The sequence below is a fragment of the Lottia gigantea genome (genome assembly GCF_000327385.1).
Source record: "Lottia gigantea unplaced genomic scaffold LOTGIsca_5, whole genome shotgun sequence".
Lineage (NCBI taxonomy): Eukaryota > Metazoa > Mollusca > Gastropoda > Lottiidae > Lottia > Lottia gigantea.
The window spans coordinates 1,829,795-1,853,926 of NW_008709715.1; the positions used below are offsets into that span (position 1 = coordinate 1,829,795).

A 24,132-nucleotide genomic window follows, 5' to 3' on the forward strand; every position below is an offset into this window, starting at 1 on the left:
GAATTCCATTTCTGCAAAGATTTTTATATCAAAAACATAAACAAAAAGTTCAGTGTTGTTCAGACATTATCAATATGAATTAGTTTAAATTCTATCTATGTCAATGTGTGTAGGCTGATGATATATTCACAGTAGGAGGGTTGTGTGTGTGGTATGCAGTCATCAAAACGTCTGCTTTATTTAAATGAAATGTTTCGCAATCGATCTGCTGATATAACTATGATATATGCAATAGATTAAATGTTAGATCAACTTCTGCAATAACAGGAACCACTGGCAATGACAAAATATAATTATCCAATCCATACCAATCATGTGTCTGAAAATTACCCAAGCCCAAGAGAAATTACATGTACCGTATGTAATGTAGGATATTGGTGTCTATTCATAAATATCGTTTTCACTATATAAATGTCATAGCTCACCTTTGAAATTGCGATAGGGTTACCAGGTTCTTCTCCTCCTTGCAGTCGAAATCCCCAAGGAAGTCCCCCTTTCAAAACAACAGTAAATTTACTCATAATTTACCAATTCCGCCATCAAGTTCAAAGTAATCCAAGTTGAAGAAGTTCCAGGGAAAAGTTTTCTCAATCTCAGTCAGGTGTTTACAAAAGTTGTAGGAACTTATAAAGAATCTCCAAATCTTCATCCAAAATCGAAAATAAGTTGTTATCAATTACAGATTATCTTAATTAATCCGAACTAATCGAAATAACTTCAATGAATCAATTTTAGTTCGGTGAAGAGACACACCAGCAATACGGATACTCACAAATTGATAGAATGAAAGTAATAACTTGCTGTACCTACAAATCTTAATAGACTAGTCCATTTGAAGTCAAATTAAACATTCTGGAAAAGTTCATTGAACCAATAAAGGTTATTGAGATAGAGATAAGGATTGACAGTTTAAAAAATCATATGGCATCGAAATAGAACCATGTCATCTGCTTGATTACTTAATTAAATGCATCTTATGTCAGTTCATTATGTCATTAATGACGTCAGATAGCTTAAATTTTGAGGGTAGTTTCTATTTAGGAACGGGCACGTGTCGTCAGTCTTGTCGATCGAAGAAACATCCAATCAGTTTACTTCCGGTGTCATGGCAGCGCCCACTGATTATTTTATTCATTGATCATTACTATAGAAAAATGTTTAAACGACGAAGTCTTTGACTGACTCCACTGATTTCTGGAATAATTTGTACAGCTTCAAATAAATTGTTTGAATTTGCTGCATCTAGATTATACTATGGGTTCGTTATTCTATTTTCTTTTTCAATTTTCATTTTTTTTTTTCGAATTGAATGATAGGCCTACTCATTGATTGAGTATTGAGATAATTTTTTCAAAAATGTAAGATCAAGATATATACCCCTGTTCCTAAATTGACTTGTGTCAGTTATGTTTGTTTTGTTATGCCTGTTATGACATAGTGTAAATCCATGGAGACCGTAATATGGCCAGTGGCGTTACTTGCAATCATTAGCCCATTAGTCACTTAGTGGCATTGGGTGTAGGTAGTGTAGTGCCGAATATGGGCCACAGAATTGTCAAAGGGGAAAATAGCACCAGGCATTTAAGAACGCAATGATGATAAATTTGAAGCTGGGCAGTGAGCCAAAGCTGGGCCAGCCTCTACTATTACTATACTCTTGCTCAGACTTGATGTCTCGACAGCAGTAATTTTACATAAAGTATGATGTGATTTAAGATTAGGCTAAATAAAATTTAAGTGTAGATCTATTATCTTTCTCATCTGAACAGTTGACTTGATGTTTGTTTAAGATACTGTTAATTTTCTATGCTCTCAGAAATAAAAAAATAACTGCCAGAAAAATATGCTTACATTGGTGTTTACTACTGCAATGAGAACTCTGTCCTATATCAATTAGTTAGGTAACTTTTAAATTCCAAATTCCATTATTATATTGCTTCTGTTTAAAAAATATGTTTTCATTAAACAGGAGCATTGCAATAAAACCACAATTTATAGTGGGAGTTTGTTGAAAAGCTGCAAATAGGTCTGGGTATCGATTAAGAAATTGAAATTGAGATCGATTATCGATAACAGACTACTGATCAATAATCAATTAATAATCGGAAAAAATTTAAATGAGAAACACTGTATGGTACTAAGTTAAAAACATGCCAAATGTTTTAATTTCATGGTTATTTCTGTAGTATATTCTTGCTTTGTTTGGTTACTGGTATAGCTTATGGGTAAATTATGAGCTCAAGGGAACCTATGAGGAAGTATTACTTCTTATTAATGGATAATGTGGAGAAAGTGTTACTGTGACATATCATCGATTATGAAAGTTGATAATGGATAATCGAAATTAAAAATCCCCAGCATCGATAATCAATTATTTCAATCATTTTACCCAGCCCTAGCTGCAAATGTGATGACTTTTCGAAAATCTTGATGTGGTAGTCAAATTTTGTTCTACAGCAGATAGAATTCCAATTGGCTACAAACTGATTTTTACACTCACATGATGTGTTGTTAACTTCAGCTTTTGTAAACCTTTTTATGATTTCTCTCACCTTTATTTTGATAGAAAATGTATTTTTACCATTTATTTTCATGTAAATTCATTTATGCTGATCAACTTTGAATTTAATATAAACACACCTAGAAATTCTGACCATTTATGACCTCAAGTCTACCTGCCTTCCGTAATAAAAAGTTTTCAAAATGAAAGTCTGTGCTGACTTTAAACAAAGTAAAATCATTCTTACAAGATCACTACTTTCATTCCAATTTGCATGAAAATCTATTTGAAATTTGATTGACTGACAAAGGTAGAAAGACAGCAAGTTCTTAAGCCTTTTTATAGAAACCCTCATCATTACTAATAAAAAAAAACCTGCTTAAGTTTTTGTATCTTACAGATGAATTATTGCCATTAATAGAAAAGTTAAAAGTAGAAGAAGATGACAGTATGAAAGCTGATTGTCTAGATGAACTGACACAGATTATCGGCAATAATGGTAAGGAACATCCTCTTTTATCTCTTTTTACAGGCGAGAGTGAAAAGGATATGAAAAACTGCAAATTCCTTCTTGATAATTGTATCAGTTATATTGAAAAATGCAATTGTCAAAGATTTCAATAAAGAATTAATGCATGACATTTAAGCTTACATGAGTAGCAGGCTATATACAGACCTTTTCAGAGACATAGTTAGAGATTAACTAAAATATCCTAGATTCTAAGAGTCTGGAAGCTTAAAAGATGGCTTTATCTCAGTACGTTTTGCCAAGAATATTGCTAAATGATCAGTGACTTATGTCAGCAGCTGAATTTAAAAATTTTATCTTGCCCTTCAGCCCATTGGAATAGGTATTGTTCAAATTGTTGAATTGTTACAGTTACCTTGTATTGTTGAAACAAACTGAATTGGTATATTTTGTATTGTATCAATAAAGGCATGCAATGATTTAATTGAAATCTGTATCTGATTTTGGATTATAGCAATATTTCTTGTTGATATTGATGTGATCAAATGAAAGTAAGGCAAGCCGAATTGTGTAAAAAGACCCCCATGTATTGGTTTGTACAGGTTTAGTTTTTAATGCATTAGAATGTGTGTCTTCTTATACATGCACCAGAAAACTAGGTGACAAATCTTACACAGTCAAGCCAATCTGACCAATGTATTTGGTATCTAATTGTATTATTACTGTATTGATCAATAAATCAGTGATGTTAAGAGAAGAGCATGTAGAGAATATAGAATTGGTTTATGTCTGATATTATTGATATTTAAATAAACCAAATTCTGTATTTCTCTACATAAAGTATTCTAGGAATATCCTGGGCAACCAAATTAAACTTGGAGCTGTAGATGCCTAGACAATAAGCATGGGTAGAATTGGTAATGAAATTTCCTCTTTTTTATTATTGACATGATCTTGTTGTGTTACAACCCAAAATTTCAGATATATAAAATCTGTCGTCAGGACTGCAGAATCTGTAATTCCTTAATTCTTTCCACTCTCATTTATTTTCCATGCTTGTTACATATATATATATAAATCAAAATGTAAAATGATCTTTTTGTTTCTTGTTGATTAGATGGATTGAAAAATAAATACCTAATAAAAAATTAACCTGCCCCAGTGAAACACGGTAGAAATATAACGATGATTTCAAGGAAATTCTGTCTTCTTGGGTCAGACTAATTCCAGTCAATTTGCATATTTTCTGTGAAGAGAGCGTACTTGATTGATTAACTCTGACTTCTCAATCTCCTTGGAGATTTGGTTATTTGAATTTGCATTAATTGCTGAGACTGCCAACTATTATTTTTTCCACTCTTTGATGTACACTGTATCTAAAAGGGGCAGGTGCATTATTTTGGGGTCTTTTTTTTTTATCTTTCAAACATTCTGGATAGTTCCAGACACACATGGATTTGAAGGCTCAAAGTAAGATTGGTTGCAAAAATGGGGCACCTAATCTAGAAATTTCAGAGAAAAAAAAACTTTGTTGCTAAATTATTATAAATTTGAAATAACTATTTCATTTAATTTGTTTATTTAATTTTTATTTTAGTTAATTGCAGAAAGTTCTACTTTATCTTTCTGTTATATATAGCTTGTGTTTTGTTTGATTTATTGCATCTACAAATATCAGGGTTCAAAAGAAATTATGTACTTGCAAAACTGAAGTTTGCTAGAAAACTTATAATCTTGTAATTTTATATAAATCGTTTGACAGTTTTTTCATGCAAATTTTATGTTGCAGAAATTGCTTTTTTGACAAAAATGTTGGCTATTGAACCCAAATTGAGTAAACAACTGTTATTCTGCACTACTATGTAATTTATATTTGATATTGAATGGAAATTTAGAAAACTTGTATGCCTAAATTACCTAAAATCAATCAGAACTGGAGTGTCTTTGCCAAAAAGAGCAATCTGCAGAGTAGTTCAAATGATAATGAATGTTATATTTTTCTAAGAAAATATGAAACTGAAAATTTCCATGCCAGTACTAGTGTAACTAATGTTTTAGAGAAATCAATACTTTGAATCTGTATTTATATTGATGTATCACTAGATACAAGTATAATTGTTATTTTAAAAATTGATGTATTTCTTTAATTGTAGAAGAGAAAAGTGAAGATATTGCTGTATCACTAGTTGATAGTGGTATATTACAAAAAGTTCATCAATTATTAGAAAACTCACAAACTCCACAATTATCAGCTAAATGTGCACAACTGATTGCTGAACTGGCTAAATCAGGTAGTTTCTATTGTTGATATTATATGTTGATTTACAAACCCTAGATAATTGGTGAGATTTGGATGCTAATTATTGTCAAACTTTCAATTTTTCCTCAAAATTAACAATGCTCACAATTCTTGTTGCTTTAAGTAACAGGTATTGTCCGGTTGTCCCACCCACACTTATGATTTGGACATTTGATGGATATATGGTTATGAAAGCGTATATTTTCTATTACACATACGTGAATAGCCTTCTTGATGTAAGCTGCGAGTGGATGTATGTTACCTTTCCTGGCAAGTGTGTGCCCAGGTGAATAATGACATTAAATTTTTAAAAAAACAAGAAGTACCTTGAAATATTAATAGAAATTTGTGTTGAAAGGGAGACTCTTAATATTTAGAAACTGATGCATACCCACTCTTTAATTTCATTAATATGCATATTTAATTTCATTCCGAAATGTTCTAATTAGTCCAGGTCATTTTGTTTATAAGATTGTTTATATCTACATCGACTTCAACACCTACATTTCTGAACATACATGACAAATTATTGGCAAGGTTTTTGTGTTTTTGGCATGAAAATTCATGTTTGTTATCTCACAACTGTTTATTCAATAAAATGTGTAAGATAAAGCTATTAAAGTACAAATAGATACATGTACTATAACTAGTTGACATGATAAGAGAGGCTTCATTTTCCTCAGTAATTGCTTCCTGCATGTTATTTTGTACATATATTTCAAATTTGAAGAATTGGTTCTTGATATGTAACATGGAGTCATGTTTAATCCATTGATTAAAAGAGAGGATTAGACAAATACGGGAATACTACCTCTTAGAATGGACATAAAATTAAGATTCTCAAACTTGGTCAACAAATGTATATATTCATGCCATGACCAAAGAATAGAATCTTTATCCAGACGATATATCCATTAAACTAAATAATTAATACTGAGAAAATAGGAGATTCCAGGTCATCCTTGCCCTTATTAGTTTGTTTTTCTCTTCTTCCCCTCCACAATTTTTGTCTTTTATTCCACTTTTTTCTCCTGGCTTCATAGAATTCTCCAGAAAAAATCTGTAAAACAAGAAAATATAATGATATGGCTTCGGATGGTTTTAACATTATGAAAACATTGATTTTTCGTATTTTTTTTTGTCATTGTTGAAGTGTGCTCAGAAATTAGTTTATGCTTATGTCAATACTTAGACAAAATTTCCTCTGATGTTTTCTGCAGAATGCTAATCCAGAAGGCCAATAGGGTGGAGAATGTAAAATATAAATCTTTCTTCATTGTAAATATTTTATATTAAAATTTCTGCTTTTTTCAGAATCATTACGCCAACCCTTGGTAGATTTGAACTTTATTAAACCATTACTTATTAATTTAACTAGTGATTATATATTATTACCTACACAGTGTTGTCGTGCCCTGGGTAATATTTGTTATGATAATGGTAAGTCAAATTTTATTCTTATAGTACTACTATCGGTATTAAGTATGTGCATCCATTTTTATCATCCACTACTTATAACTCCTGCAGTTAGTACTAATGATCTTTTAATTTATTAGTAATGTTAATCAAAAAGTACAATGGGTTATTTTAAGCATCAGATGAGTTTCTACTCTTTTGAAATCCAAAACTCTCCTGGTTTTGTCAACACATTTGTTACTGTACTTCAAAAATATTAAACCAGAATATAAATGTGATATCATTCAGCCAAAAAGGAAACGTTATTGCAGATAATGACTTTTGTGGTGCTGACTATCTGGAATGTCACATGGTTTGTCATTCCAGAAGTTCACAATCAGCGGTACACTTAGGGGGAAGGAGGGTGTCATAAAAATGTTTGCAGTCAGAATCAAGCTTAAGTTTCTTGAACCACACACGGCAGTTGTAAATAGCTCCTATAATTGTTTCAAACACATAAAAAAGATGAAAAATCTGTTTCAATTTAATCGATTATTGTTTTGTAGTGCTTATTTTAAACATCAGTCAAGTTATATCCTGCTTATCCTTTCTGAACCCTTCATCATCATTTTAATATTTAAGCTTATATATGTAATCATCCTGTAAAGAATTTTGTGGAAAGAGTCAAATTATTGTTTTGATTAAGAACAGATTATATCTGTACCTGGCCAGTAAATAGTTTGTTAACTTGGGAATGGTAATTTAGGTGAATCTAAGACTGAGATAATGTTCTTGGTATAAGTAGAACTAAGTTATTATAAATATATTGTAAATAGTCTTTAGGTTTCTAAATTGATGATAAGTTTTTTACCTTCTAAACTAAAACACTCTTAAAAATAAATTGATTTCTGAAGGGAATTGTTTATCACCTTGTGTGTAACTATAGTATAATTACTAGTTAAGTTACTGTTTAGTTTAATATATCTGGTAAGTTCAAGTCTGCCACTCTAATTCTCAGGTATATAATGTACCTTATGTTGTTACTGGTGTACCTTGATACAAAATTTCCAAATTTCCCAGGAAATCATATTAGAACCAAAAAATTAATAGATTTTGAATTGATATTGAAAGAAAATATATATGCATCATAGATTGAATAAAATGATGTTTGTAAATAATTAAATATAATTAACATGATACAAAGCTAGATTTTTGTAAGGTTAAATTTAAACATTTAACAGTATAACAGTATATGTACTGGTACATCAATGGTAACTAGAAACAAAATAGTAATTTAAACCAGTCGTCTAATGGTACTATAAACAGTTAAAGTTATTATTAATGGCAGGAATTTTCATAGACAGGTGATAGTTAACAGATTATTCAATATTTATGAATACTTTACCTCTAATTCTATTACTTCTCTCTCTAATAGATAGATTCCTTACATATGTGCTAATGCAATATTTAATGAAACATTTTAAGTGGGCACATAAAAGTTGATTAAAGTTTCTTACATTTCTAATCTGTTTTTATAGAACATGAATAAGAAAAAAGATCATCAAACTATCAGTCTGTGAAGGCCATTATCTAAGCATGTTGAAAATTTTGCAGCATGTCTCAAGTCTAATGAGTCCACAGGTTTAAACATTCTAGAGCAAGACCATCACAGAACTGTTTTGTTCTTTGATATGTATCTGCGGCTTCTTTTTATAACTTGTTACCAATCTTGTTCAGCTAAAAAGAATTTTTAGACCCAAGTTTCAGAGATTCTTTTTAAATTGTAGATGCAGGAAGAAATGTAATAGATGAATTAAATGGTATCAAATTATTAACAGATTTATTGAGATCACAAGTTAAAATTGATATTAAGGATGAAGGAAGTGAGAAATTAAGAACTATTGCTTGTGGTTTCTTACTCAATCTTACCAATACTCATGGTAGGTCATTCTTGCTGGGTTTTTTTTATTGAAAATCAACTAATTATGTTGACTCAAATTTCACAATATCTGGATTAACATACTTAGACTGACAAATGCCTTAAATCACAACCTCCAAATACTTTAAACCACAACCTCTAGATACATTGACTCACAACTCAAAACATTCATGTACCTTGACTCAGGACATCCAAATACTGTGATTTGAAACATTCAAACACCTTGTTTCACAACAAAATACTCTCACATCATTCAGAGACCAACAGTCCAATGCTTTGACTCACAACAGTCAGATACCTTGACTCACAACAATTAGATACTTTGACACACAACATCCAGTCATGCCCTACAATCCTATTTCTCCCCAAGGTATATATAAAGAGTTTTATAACAACCTTGATGAAATGAGTTTATGTTTAGAGGTGATAAGTAGGAGTTTAAATAGAAACATAAAGATGTCTATGTAGAGATAATATAGAATAATGATCATGGTATTAAGATAAGTTTTTATCCTGCAATCAATAATCTAAGACAATGATATATTTCAGTGTTGCAATGATTGATATAGGAAGAAAACCTGCATATTAAACACTTAAAAACACTATTCTTTATTTTAAAGGCATCACCATTCTTTTAACTACATGTTTATTAATTGATTAATTCTGTAATTATGGTTAAATTAAACTGAGCTGAAAAGATTTCTAGCATGAGACACAAGGCTGATAAATTTCATATTATACATGTCATAAGTGAACACTTTAGATGACAACTTTCATATATTTTAGATGACAACTTTCATAAATTTTAGATGACAACTTTCATATATTTTAGATGACAACTTTCATATATTTTAGATGACAACTTTCATATTTTTAATTTGCACCCTTTATATATATATATGATAAAATAATAAAATATTTCTACTGTAATTAACCATAATACAATATTTTAGCTCATAACCTTCATACGCTGACAACTTGCATGTATATAAGTTCACAATTTTCATATATTTTAGCTTACATCTTTCATCTATTGTAGTACAACTTAAGCTCACTTAATTCCATTTGCCAGATATGTCATGCTCAAGGTTGTTAATTCAGAGTTAGAAATACATGTCAACTTAATGATATTTCATACAACAACAAAAAATTCATGCATGTACATCCTTTCATGTTACATTGATTGAAATGTCAGAGTGAATGAAAACATGAGTTTTCTTGTCTGCACTCTATAGTGCATACCTGTTCTCACTGTACCTTGTAATAAGACATTTAACCTTAGTAGAAATACAAAGGTCAAATTGTAACCTTTGTTTAGTGATAATCCAGAATTCCTTCAGTCTATTTTCATCTGCTTTAATCTACAGTCAATAGAGAGAAAAAACAAAGATATTCTATGTATTTAGGTAGAAGTAAGGGTGGTTTAAGAAGACAGACAGTTAGAGTCTAATGTTTACGTTTTATGTCTAATTATTTCGAATATGTATTGATTATTTTATTTGTCACATGGTTTAAACACCTATTTATCAGTCCATTTTCAATATGCCTTACTCAGCAAAAATTTTCAAAATACATGAGGAAATATCAAGAAATGCTTTATATTCTAAATTAGGGTGATATAGGCAAAAGCCTGTTCCCATACCTTTCATTTTTATTTGAATAACATATTGTTTACCAAAAAAATTTCAGTAAGTTAGCTGACACTGCAGAATATCTTGACAATATATCGTCTGTAAATGACCCATGTAAAAGTTACTGACATTGGTCTTGCATAGAACTTAAATGAATTCAAAAAAGATTGATTTCTAGTAAACAGGCATTTTCTGTTATTTTCAACTTGTTTTGGGCAGTTTAAGCTTTGAGATCATATTTTGGAGAAATACTGATTTTGTAAAATTTCTACAAAGTAAATTTCTTATTTCCTATTTTGAAACTAGTTTACATTTGAGCATAAAAGCAATGATTTTCCATCATGCTAGTTTATGAAATACATGTATTCAGAACAAGGTATTGACTTATGCCTAAATCATATGAAATTTTTATGAAGTAGTTATAAGTTTATATAGTTGTAACAGATGGTCAATATTTTCATTATATTATTACCTATTCTAAATTTATTATTCTATGACACAGTAATTTGTAATCTATTTATATTCTATAAGAAATTCTGTTATTCATACAGGTCAATTTGTGCCTGTCTGATTTGTGCCAAAATTACTCATAGACACTGTGCATGGTAAAATATAATGCATTTTACAGCTGGTGCATGTATGACATAAATGTGAATTACACCATCTTTCATATGAAAGGTAAAGAAAAAGATAACACCAATTAACATTATTGACTATTAAGACTTTATGAAAGAGATGAAGGTTAAAACTTTTGTTGAATAAAAGTTTGCATTTTATCTTCCCTTATCACTTCACAATTTCATATTGAGGTCAAATATTCATTTTTTTTCGCCACAAAAATTTATTTTGTCTTGAACACTTTAATCAAAGGAAACTTTTTTACAATGATAAAAACTTTCCAGCTAGTCCATAATCGACCAGTTTGTGATTTATCAATCCCAGATTATCTGTTTACAGCTGGGTAGACTGGAATAATGAGGACTTAATAAAGTTCAGAATTCTTTCACTGACCAAAATTAGAATTCATGACCACCATCTGTTCAAAATAAGCAACAATGTCATATAAAGTTTGCAATGCTCTAACTGACTGTGTTACAAAACCCCTCAAATCAACAAATCAATAAACAGAACTATTTCAATATAAAGAATAATATTATTGCATGATACCAGATATGGAACATTTTAATGAAAATTTATCCCACAAGAATCTGTTTTATCCAAAAAAAAGGTAATTTTTTTTATTTACATTCTAAGGTAATGATACATTAGGCCTATACACATGTAGTATATATAATAGTAAGGATAAAGTAATAAATAAATAATTTAAAATGATGTAGGTTTATAATTTTACCAATGTTTTTGATTATAAAAAATCTTACCTAATCTTTTCAACTCAAAAAATACATTAACTTAACTTGAGTTTTATTAATAAACCAACAGTTTTCTAAAATGTGTAAGAAAATTTGGCCAGATAATGTAACAATTTGTAGAAAAATTGAAACTTTAAATGTTAATTAATAGAAATATTAAATAGAACTTGAAACGTGACAAGAGTTTCACTAGTATAAGGATTTTTGTACCTGGTTGAGTAGTCCTTTTTCTCATGTCTGAACTGCTAGACAGAATCTTGACGCTGCATCTTTTGGAGGATCCACACATGATAAATAGGGGAGGTTTTTTTTTCAGATGTTTTACAAGAGAAAGCATTAGAGAATGGTGTATTAGATATATTAGATTTGTGTTTGAAGAAACATCTAGAAGATGAAGGATTAACTAATATGGCTTTATTAACACTCAGTAGTTTATCAGATTCAGGTGAATATGTCAAGTTTATCTCTTGCATTAGTTTCAGAATTCTGTGATTAAATACGAAAAAAGTTGTAATTCTTTGATAGAATAAAAAAACCTAGATCATTGTAGAGACAAAATGATAAAGAGAAAAAGAAAATAGCCATGCTGTAGAAACAGAAAGTATAATGTATCTGCTGTCAATTTCAAGGTTATCTGAAATACTGAACCTAATAAATTTTCTTCTCTAAAGACTAATTCCTTCTTAATGCCTTTATGTAGTGCCATATATTTTTTTTGCCTTATGGCATTAAATTTAAAGATATTCCACATGGAATATCATACTCTTACTTTGAAGACAAAAATCTACCAGTGGAAATTAAGTTGACTGTTCTAAACTATGACAATACGATGTAAATAGATCAGTTTGCTTGTCACCATTTGTGTAATTGTTTGAGTTTGTGAATGACAATCCGAGAAATTACATGAAGAACAATGCGGCTACCATCTTATACCAAGTATTTATAAACTGATCAGGGGTGTATAAAGAAAATTCCATGATGGGGAGGCCATATTTATGAAGTGTCTCTTTGAGGTGAGGCTGGGAGTCTGCCAGGTTTCAGATAGCATGTAGAAGGTTTAATTTCACACCAAATAAGACCTTTCACAAGCGTGAGAGGCCACTGAAACGGAGGTATACACAATTGATTTGCTCAAATTCTATTTTTGGTTATATGTCTTGGAATTATGGCTGAAATAGACTCACCTTATTGTACAATGTTTCTTTATTATTTTGTTGCAGATAGTGGAAGAGATAAAATTAGTGAATCTCCAGTTTTAAAAACATTAGTTAATTTATTAGTAGAAGAGAAAGTTAGTGAACATATAGAAACTATTCTAGATATACTCATATTGTTAACAGAATGTGGTAAGATATTAACTTAATAAGAATATCTATCTCATGTGTCATCCCATGTTCATCATGTCAGAATATTATGAACTAAATTATCTGAGATAACTAAAATGAAAATAAATGTAACTACCTCAGCTAAATATATAAACGGTTTAAGTTTACTTTGGGTTTTCAACCTTTTTATTTCAATTTCCCCTATCGGGATTCTTGATCGATTGCATTGCCCTCAGAAAAAACATGAAATATCAAATTGTTTTTTCTCAGATTATGTATAAAAAATGTTCTAAAAAGAAATAACCACAGTAACCTAATTGTTTAGTTGCACCCTATTTAGGAGTCCATATTCAAGTGTGAGACTATCCTCTTGAATAGGGTTGGTTATACTGATTTTTCTAAAAGTAAAATAGTCCAATTTTCTCTGTAAGTTTGGATTTAATTACATGCTGGAAAAGCCATATACATGTAAACTGTGCTAGTTTCCAACATCATATAATTATTTTCCTGAAGATGGTCTTATTCCATGTGATATCACCATTTATTATAGTCTCATTTACAGATTGAAATGTCCACTAAGACATGTAATTATTTCATAAATTGCCACATGATGATGTATTTGTTTAAAACTTATGTATTTCCCTATTATAACATGAAAATATATTATAAAGGTATGAGAATGGCAATTAGAATAGAAAAGTGTTCGTGCCAAAGGCTAGTTGCTTCTCTGTGACCAAATATTTTTTGAATCGCATTTTGCCCATTGGTTATACCCTTGTTATCACTAAAAAATCATTACCTGTTTTGTCAATAATGACTAAACATAAAGAGTTATCATTGTTTTATAAACTTTTTTAAAAGTGAGTCTGATTTTAAAATTCGTTCGCTATAATGTTCAGTTTTTACTATGCTTTTAGACTATGATATAGATGTTTTAAAATAACTAACTTAAAATAAATTGGTGCATACCCACATCAAAGTGGTCGGAGAGTAACTATTTTTTTGCTAAAGAGTCCTGTCAAATGACAACTAGACAGTCCTAAAAGTCTTTCATAGATAATGTTGTATTATTAATTCTTGTTATAATATTATTATTATGTTTTCAGAAACAATCAAAGATAATCTAGCGAGTACAGATCTCAGTAATCACTTAATCAAAATCATCCAATCAAATGTCGGGAAATCTGATCCTGATAGTCAACAAATAATCAAAATGGCGTCTGATCTTCTGGTCTCACTCTTAGTTGGTGGTAAGTAATTTTACTAATGTTTCCTAAATTCAGTTCTGTGAAAAAGTTATATCTTCAGAAAAAAAGTTTTTTTTCAGATAACATTTTCTATTTTAAATGTTGTTGTTTTTCCGATTAAAGTATGGAGTATTTTAAGTATTTTTTAAGTTATTCATTATTATTTTTTCAGATGAAAGTATGGAGTCATTATTTTTGCTTGTAAAAGTATGAAGTTATTATTTTTGCTCGTAAAAGTATGAAGTTATTATTTTTGCTTGTAAAAGTATGAAGTTGTTATTTTTGCTTGTAAAAGTATGAAGTTATTATTTGTGCTTGTAAAAGTATGAAGTTAATATTTTTTTCAGATAAAAGTATAGAGTTATTATATTTGCTTGTAAAAGTATGAAGTTATTATTTTTCAGATAAAAGTATGGAGTTATTATTTTTCAGATAAAAGTATGAAGTTATTATTTTTTCAGATAAATGTATGAAGTTTTGATTTTTTCAGATAAAAGTATGAATTTATTATTTTTTCAGATAAAAGTATGAAGTTATTATTTTTTCAGATAAAAGTATGGAGTTGTTATTTGGTGGTGGTAAAGGTCCTGTATTTATAGAATCTATTAAATGGTTATCTAGTGATAATGAACATCTCCAAACATCAGGAGCTCTAGCTATTGGGAATTTTGCTCGGAGTGGTGAGTTTTGCTCTGCATTAGTTATGTTATAGGTATATTTCAGTTGAAAAACACTCGCTCTGTAGATGCAACAAGAAAATCAATGGTACTGCTAGACAGCCTTAGCTACGATATAGTGAAGACCTGTGGTTAAATTTGCTTATTCAAGAACATGAAAATTTTAGTTTCATTACAATCAAAGTTTACTTGCTATGTATTTTATTAGATATCCAGCACCATACATAAACTGATTATTTAGTTCTGTTTATGACAATCAAAATACATGATCTTATTCTATATTTTAGATGAACATTGTCAGTTACTAGTAGAGAATGGTATAGTAGAACATTTATTAAAGTTATTACAAGTGACACCTACAGATAGTAATATGACATTATTACATGCTGCGTTAAGTGCTCTCAGAAATCTAGCAATACCAGGTAATGAATTTTAATTTTAATTATGTCAATCCCCTTGTGCAATATTGAAAACCTTATCGTTTATGATAGCGGAAATATGTGATACCTGTCAATATTATGTATTATGTTTTTGAGGAATGGACAAAGCACCAGAGCCAGTACATTGTAAATCAACATTGGGGCAGTCTGCATTCACATACTATTAAACATTTGACAAGGCTACTTATATGAGAGCTGATAGACTTCTATGTTATATGCTGAAACCCATCAAGGGCAATAACTAGCGCAACAGTATGGTAAACTGTAAAGGATCATAATGGAGAATTTGAGATACCAATTATTTTTTTTTGTTTCATTTTCAGTAAGCAATAAATCACATCTGTTTAAAGCAGGAGTGATGTCTGCTGTGTTAAAATTATCTCCTATAGAATCTATGGCTGTCACCTTTAAATTACTAGGTGTTTTACGAATGTTAATAGATGGGCAAGGTAAGAAATTGTTTCATGCAAAAACTTTTAAAGTTTACATCTGTGAATCGCCTCCGATTTGAGTTGGTATTCTAGAAAGGGTAATAAAATAATATCTTGTGAATTTGGTATCTTTATGCTGTTATATATCTGTAACATGAAATGATATATCAACCTCACATATAGATACTAGTAAAGGGAGACAAGTATTTCTTTTCGGGAAAGGGAAAGTAGACCACTGCAGGATGCTTATCACAGCTGTACAGGAGAGAACTATTTGGAAACAGTGCATCATTATTTGTGTTAACAATTAACTTATTTTAGAAGAAGCAGCTAAAACACTAGGAGAAGATAAAGAATCTTTAGTACGTATTGTAGAATGGTGTGATGTTGAGGAACATGCTGGTGTCAGAGGTAAGACAGAATTTACTTCAACAGAATTGCCTGATTATGAGCTGTCTTTTGAATCTTTCCTGATCCATAGTGCATTCATAGGACTTATGTGAAGGCAGGTTAACTATCAACCATTCTTCAAGCCTCTTTTAAACAGTTGAGCTGCCTTCACATACTAAGAGGAGCCGCAGTGGCTCAGTGAGTTAGACGCTTGCTCGCTAACCTGAAGGTCCAGGGTTCAATCCCGGCATAGGTCGAGATAATACCTTCGGATTTTTCAACCCGGTTTCCCCCTGTTAGTGATGCAGTTACGAGGGGCTGACATGGAAAAAGCATCGGATGGGACAATAAACCGAGGTCCCTTGTGCTACAGGCTGTGCACATTAAAGATCCCTCGACAGTTGGAAATCGAAAAAAAGCAGGCTAATGCCGCTGTCCTGGCAAAATTTCCCTCATTGCACCCTGCATGGCGTTGCCCGTCTTCATTAGCATTTCATTTCATTTCACATACTAAGAGATTCGATATAACATTGCAGAAATAATGGGTTGTAAATTCAGTTTAACTCTTGTGAATATATATGTAGAATATGCAATATGATGATTTGAAAAATGTTTTCAGATCCCATAATACAGAAATTCAAAGTTCTATTGTTTAATGTAGGTGAAGCAACTAGATTGTTAGCTTGGTTAATTAAAAACAGTAAATCAACATTAGTAATGAAAAATGTGATCAGTGCCGATGGTATACAATATCTGGTTTCTATGGCAACATCTGAACATGTGGTAATGCAGAACGAAGCCTTAATGGCACTAACCTTGATGTCATCTTCATGTTTAGGTAATTATCAATTTATTGGTATTTTTTTAGCATTACTGCAAATTGAACGCAGGATGAAGCATTCTCAAAATTCAAGATCAGCTGATTTGTCCAAGCACCTTGTCTTTTTTCTAAAAATTTACGCACTGTACTAACTGAACTGGCTGCCAATAAGAGATGTATATAAAACATTGTGTCAACGAAAACATTTTGAATATGATCATTATGCTGCAAAGTTGAAATTTGAGAATATTATATATTTATATATTTTTTAGAAGATGCAGCTGTTCCCTTAAAAGAAGCAGACTTGGCGAAGACTGTGACAGAAATATTAAAAAATCCTTCAACATTACCTGAAATATTATGTAATACATTGACTTTAACTAAAACCATCTGTTGTGCTGCAAGTAAGTGGTCTATTTACTTTTCTCATCTACGTAAAAAAAAATTCATAAAAATGTTCAGTAATTTTCAGCACCTAGTTATTATTTAGAACCACAATATAGACAACTAATGGTTGTATGATTTAAAACTCTTTTACACTCTTTATATTTGACTGCCAGTTATTTTTGGATCATAACACACTCTGCTGAATGTTTGACAGTATTCTCTACTGGAATGTGAAATGGGATATTAAAGATTTTGTATCATTTTGATTGCATTTGAATGGGTTTTATTGAAATCAATTCTAAACATTCATAACTGGACTGTGCAATTTTACCATTTTTTAATTGCATTTTGATTGGGTTTGATTCTTGATGATTGATGTAACACTGTTTATTGAACTTCTTGCAGCATCTCCTACTAACTCTCAATCATTGAGTTGTAGTCTGTTAGCTTGTACTGGCTTATTATCTGATGTTCAGAGTAGGTTCTCATTCTTTATACTTGCCGTTCACTTCATTCCTTGCATGATACACAACTTTTGGATGTTTGATTTTGTATAGTATTGATTTTCTTCTAAACTACTTATGTTTAAGTTTTCCAATTTTTCGGGGAGACAATATCCTTCCTTAATGTGGTCTCCTTGTCATTTGTATGATTTGCATGTGAATATTTTCATGATTATTTTGTGTTTAAATTGTAAAAACTTTTATGTGTCTCACTATTTAAGACTAAAAGGTTATTATTTAAATAATGATTTTGTATTGACAACAAAGAGGTGAACAAAGGTTTTAGATAAAATCTGATAACGGTTTCCTTCTGTAGATTCTGAAATGTTGCATGATGAAATTATCAACCAATATTGCATGCTTCTCTTGGTATAATTTTTTGTATATCCAAGTTTCTACCTATTTAATAAAGAATTAAATGACTTGTTTCACTGTAAACTGTTTTAGGTTTTTTTTTTATAATTGGTGTAATTGACTTCTTTGAGGATTCAGTCCAAGTCTCTATGGAAATTCTAAATATTTGAAATGTTTTACCACCCACCTCCCAGTGCTTTGTGTAGTCATTGATTTGATAAGGTTATCTGCATTCCAAAGATGGGAATTAGTTGAAAGAATTTAAACTGCTTATAGTCTTATCAATACTCCTTTCTTAGATCTGAGATATATTGGCATGAGCTGAATTTATTTTTATGCAAGTGAAGCTCATTTGATTTCCCAAAGAATCACATTTCACTTTAAGAAGAATATTCAGTTTACATCTCCTAATTGTATATATGAATGTATGACAATATTATATACTGAAAATTCCAATGTATGTGATTATATATAATTATTATATTTATTAATATTAATATATTATTTTATCAATCTATTGTTATAGGTAATTTACGTGAAGAAATAGTAACATCAGGTATAGCTGATATTACCAAACAATTACTTCAACATAATGATACTAAAGTTCAACAAGCTGCCAAAGGTGTTTTAGATTTTCTTGATGATGCAGACCAACAATGAATCGCAAAAGTTTAGTTAATGGAATGGTTCATAAGACATGATCTTCAAGTTCAAGATAATGTTTTTATTTGCTCAATATTAAGTCCCTGGTGTGAGATCTTGTAATTTCTTTTAAATGAACTTCTTTTAAACAATTCAAGCTTCAATTACTTTTACTGGATATTTACTTATATACAATATAAATATTCCAAGCCTATGATTGTCCCTTTCCAACTGTTCAACTTTGTTGAGTAGTTGCTGAATGGATTAATAAACACAAATTCAAATAGTGTACATTGGATGAAACTGGTTTGAAGATCTCTGGAGACTGAGAAATGATACACTCTTAAATGAAGATTGTTGCTGTGATACATATATTCTGATCCTGTTATTAAAAACAAAAATAATATTATTATTGATACTTTTATGGTATGAGATAACTCAACCAGACATTCATTAAAACTTTACTTGGAAACATGGGTTTTTCATGATATACCAATGTTTCACTTAGAATTACAAATTCCCATAAACACATATACTTTTATTTAACTCCTTGCTTCTCATATATCTGAGCATTTTTTCTTAGTCAAATTCTGCTTTCTGCCTTGCAAATTTTTTGAGCGCACTAATGATGTGCTTTTGATACCAGAAGTAAAAAACTGTCTTGGATAAAGATACAGCCAGGTGCAGAAGTTAAAAAATATTATGTCATCTATTATTACTGTTATTATTATTAATAATTATATATATATATATTCAGTTGTTTTGGATATTAATGATGTTGTCTTATCTATGTTTTATTTATTTTTCTCTTCTATTATTTTTCACTTTTTATACTGAAATACATTGTAATATGTTCTGTTGGTAATGTGTTCTGTTGGTAATGTGTTTTGTTGTTAATGTGTGCTGTTGTTGATGTTTTTGATATTGTGAACTGTAATTTTAGTGATGGAAAGCAACATAATTCATTTGATATTTCTATATTGCTCTGCAACATAAACATTGAACACTACTTAAAAGAGTGAAAGCCATTCTTGTAAAAGAATTATATACAATTTCTACTTTACATAAAGATTTGTAAAAAATGTAAACATTAGAAAGATTCATCATACGAAGCTTATCTGTGAAAATTTTTTTTTTATCATGACACAAGGTTGTTTTCAGACTTAAAGGCTTGTGTCCACAAGCCCATTTTCATGAGCATTTTCAAGTCACATAATACACTGAGAAACCTTAATTTCAATAGCTCCTTGTCCACATCGGCGTATTGTTAAACATGCCATGCTATGCGACGCTGTGTTATATGCTTATAACCTCCCAAGTGGTTTTAAGTGTTACTGTTTGGCACAATCCAATAGGTTTTGGTCAATGAAAAATGTCATGTGAGCATATTTAGCGACACCTCTGTCATTTCATCAGTCATCATGGGCGTGATCCTTCAGTAATTTGTAAACCCAGTATTTATGACTTTATATTTAGGGTTTACGCTATTTATTGTAGATGTTAAATGCCACTGTCAACATTTGCCATGTTGTTTTTCCCTTCAGCAAGTATGCCTCTGCCCACACTCATGTTGAAATAGTACAATAGTATTATGCTGACGTAAATCATGTAAATTAAGCGATAGAAAAAACTTAGTTTAATAAGAGGGGTATATATTTAAATTTCTATGATTTATTTTTAGTATGACCAACTGGAGCATTCCTTTTATCAACATTTTTCTAAAACTGTTTTACTGACTACATGTGAATCTCCTATGTTTTATGATTCTGTTTATTACAGAAAGTGCTCATTTGGACCAAAAATAAAAAAAAATGTACTGCATTTATTTGGTAATAAAATTATTTTTGTTGTTGTTTACTTGTTGACAATGATTTTCATATTTATGGGCACAATAATTTTGTAGTTTATAAGCTTGTTGTGTTAATTGTGAATATTAATAAATAGTTACAATATATTCAAATTTTTATTTTTATAACAACTTGATTTAAGCTTAAAGGGATACTATGTCTTAGAATAAACATAAAATTTAAAATTTTTCAGCTTGGCCAATAAGAGCATATATTCATCAGTAGATATACCTGGTGTCATAAATAACATAACAGGATCCTTATATAATCCGATAAATCCAAAAAAATTAATAATTATTTATAAAAATGCAATTAATTCAATAATTACTTACTTTTATGAATTTTCCAATTTTCTAGATTTTACAGGGATTCTGTTGTAACTTTAGGACACCAGGTAAGATCAATGATGAATAAACTAATATTGACCTTTTCGAGAACTTAAATTTTATGTTCATTCTAACTTAAATTTTATGTTCATTCTAACTTAAATTTTATGTTCATTCTAAGACGTAGTATTCTTTTAATTACTTTCAGTATAGAATTAAGTAAGAGGCATAGTCATAATTGTCTGGCAATGTAAGATGAGTTTTAAAGGTAGGGTTATAGTCCACTGTTGCATTTCTACACATAACATAATTATCCTTAATAATGCAAAACAGTTAGATACAGAACGGGCAATATGTGTAATGTAATATCATTCTGTATCGTATCTATCCCATGACGACAGTGTTGAATCCATAGACGGATGAGTTAAAATACAAACGTTCTTCTCCACCCCGAATGTGAGTAGTAAAATGTTATCATGGCAAGCAAATAGAGTTATAACCTCATAATTATCTCGATTCATGGTGATGATCCGCAAATACGGATCATAAAACTAGACTACCATATGAAAAGGATTCAAATTATACCTTTAAAATAGGAGATTGACAACCAGATCAATAAACTTGAGCTTAGTTTGACATGAATCGGCATCCAGAGGACAGACAAGGAGAAATATTTTTATACAGTAAATTTATGTACATTATTGAAACACAAGGAATGGAAATGCTGCCAGTTAGTCCTCATTAGCCCACGTGCAGTTTGCAATTTGGCCCCTGAGCGGATTTTCATCAGCCATTGTTGTTATAAATAAGAGTTACCCCCCTTACATCAAAAAATAAAATTGTCACTTTAGGGATAACTTGAAGTAGTCTAAATTTATTTGCAGGCGTTGTCATGAGTTCTATAATATTTTTTTTTTATTATTTAATAATAACAAGTCCTAACTAGCTATTAGACCCATAACATATGTTTTTAAACCACATTTGCGTCAATGTCACGTAGTAGGTACATAACTTACAATTACCGAAATGCCATTTGATATATTATACTTATTTGAATATACAAAAAGGTGAAAACAATTTCTAAAATAAAACTATTGTATTTACGTAGTTTATATAAATCGTGTGTAGGACTGGACCAAAAATATCTTATATAACCATTTTAACTTATTACCGGAGTGAATACATGGGTGGTATTTTATAAAACATGGTAGATTAATATAGGTAATAAATAATATATTTTATCGCTAAACAGCGTAATGTTATTAACAGAAAAAAAATCATGTCTAACATGCGGTATTCAGGCCACCCAAAGTTAAATTTTAGCTGAATTCAATCATAGCATAAGTTGAAAAATTAAACTCAATAAAAGATAAGGTGTAAAATAACTACACGAGGGTTATGTCAAAATAATTCTAAATCTGAAAGTGTATTTCAAAATAATCGCATATATATCTTATGAAAATTTTTATGCAACATATAGTTGAACACAACACATATTATGTATCCTCAGAATAATTTATCAAAATGTCATCGTATTATCAGACTAGTTTAACATTAACGTGTATCATAAGAAATTGTAATAGCAACATGTTTCATCAGAATAGATTAACATCGACGTGTATCATCAGAATATTTTATTATCAACGTGTATCACGAGAAAAGTTTAACAACATGTTTCATTGGAATAGTTTACAATCAACGAACCTGTTATTGTATCATCAGAATAGTTTAACATCAACATGTATCTTAAGAATAGTATAAAATTGGTGTGTATCATCAGATTAGTTTAACGTGAGCATGTATATCCTCAGATCATCACTCATCAGTGTAGTTTATCAAATGTATCGTCAGAATAGTTTAACATCAGAATTGTTTACAGTGAATGTGTATCATTGGAATAATTTAACACCTCATAAGAATAGTTTTATATCAACATATATATCATGCACATAGGTTATCATAAACATGTATAGAGGGTATCGTTCAGTTGGATTGTAAACATAGGCCTAGATAGAATAATAGTTGACATTACCATAACAGTTTTCAACGGACTTCCTATTTGTAAACGCGAAACAACAACTTTATCAAATTAAATTGCCACAAAATAATAAAATGTCTGGAATAAAGAAAATACCGTAAGAATAAGATGATTCAGGAGAGAAGTGATTAAGGTTATTTATTGGCAAGAAACATAATGATTTTTATGACAGACTAACAGAATAGAAAAGTAATCAAGAGACTCGAAGTTATCTAGAAAATGTGAGAAAGAGAGGAATATATTTCTGCTGTAGGCTATAAGACTATAGTATCGAACAATGTCTTAATAGATAATTTCATTTCTACTTTGACTTGTGGTCGATAAATTGATATAACGATATTAAATGGGCAATAAATGCTGTTTAATTTTATTTTGAAGTCATTGTAAATTCTGATGGATTGAAATGAATCCATTGTCGACCATTGGAACCGCACTAAATGAAACTTGTTTGTTGTTCTAACTGCGTATTTATTGTTTCAATTCATTATTCCAATAATTTGATATCAGTGGACTACGTGACTTTAGTTCCGTAATACGTTTAGCTTAAAAAGTCATCTTTATACACTGTTGTGTGGGCGTTCGGTTCTAGGCTATTTGATATGCGCACCTTCACAACTTTCTTTTTATGTTAAGGCAACAAATAAAAAGGCAGCAATAGGCCTATAGGCGTGGCATGTAGAGGATTATCCCATTAGTACAGGTTCAGGCTACAAAAAGGGGGGGGGGGGGGGTTGGCTGGTTAGGTCCCATTTGGTTAACGGGGCTTACAATTCTCGGTTGGGGTGGAGTGGTTGCAAAGCGAGCGTAAATCCATCGTCTATGCGTATACGCATAGGCCTACATATAATGTTTAAGCCTTCTGTGTAAAGTATTTGTGTTATGACAAAAATACATTGAAATATAAGATCTGGTGAACTATCAATAGTTCCAAAATCTGATTTTCATTCTCTTAAATTTTCGATCAATTTTCAAATAAGATTTCTCTCATTTAATTTAAACAGCTTCTTTTTCTAACACGAAAATCTAGGATGGCGCACTTAATGACCTTCAAGAAACAAACTAAGGTTATTTTCAGAAAAACTGGACATTTTCGCCATATTGT

At 30.3% G+C, this 24,132-nt stretch overlaps 1 protein-coding gene across 1 annotated transcript; it reads left to right on the forward strand.

The window, feature by feature from the left end:
* Positions 1-2,703: 2,703 nt before the first annotated feature.
* On the forward strand, positions 2,704-18,837 carry LOTGIDRAFT_228970 (hypothetical protein; the record flags this gene model as incomplete). The annotated part of the gene is made up of 15 exons (XM_009061832.1): positions 2,704-2,731; positions 2,901-2,999; positions 5,123-5,260; positions 6,583-6,708; positions 8,451-8,603; positions 11,920-12,048; positions 12,824-12,949; positions 14,035-14,178; positions 14,724-14,855; positions 15,140-15,274; positions 15,616-15,741; positions 16,045-16,134; positions 16,733-16,951; positions 17,206-17,337; positions 18,704-18,837. 15 exons carry the CDS (start codon positions 2,704-2,706, stop codon positions 18,835-18,837), a joined length of 1,911 nt encoding a protein of 636 aa, XP_009060080.1.
* Between the last annotated feature and the right edge of the window lie 5,295 nt (positions 18,838-24,132).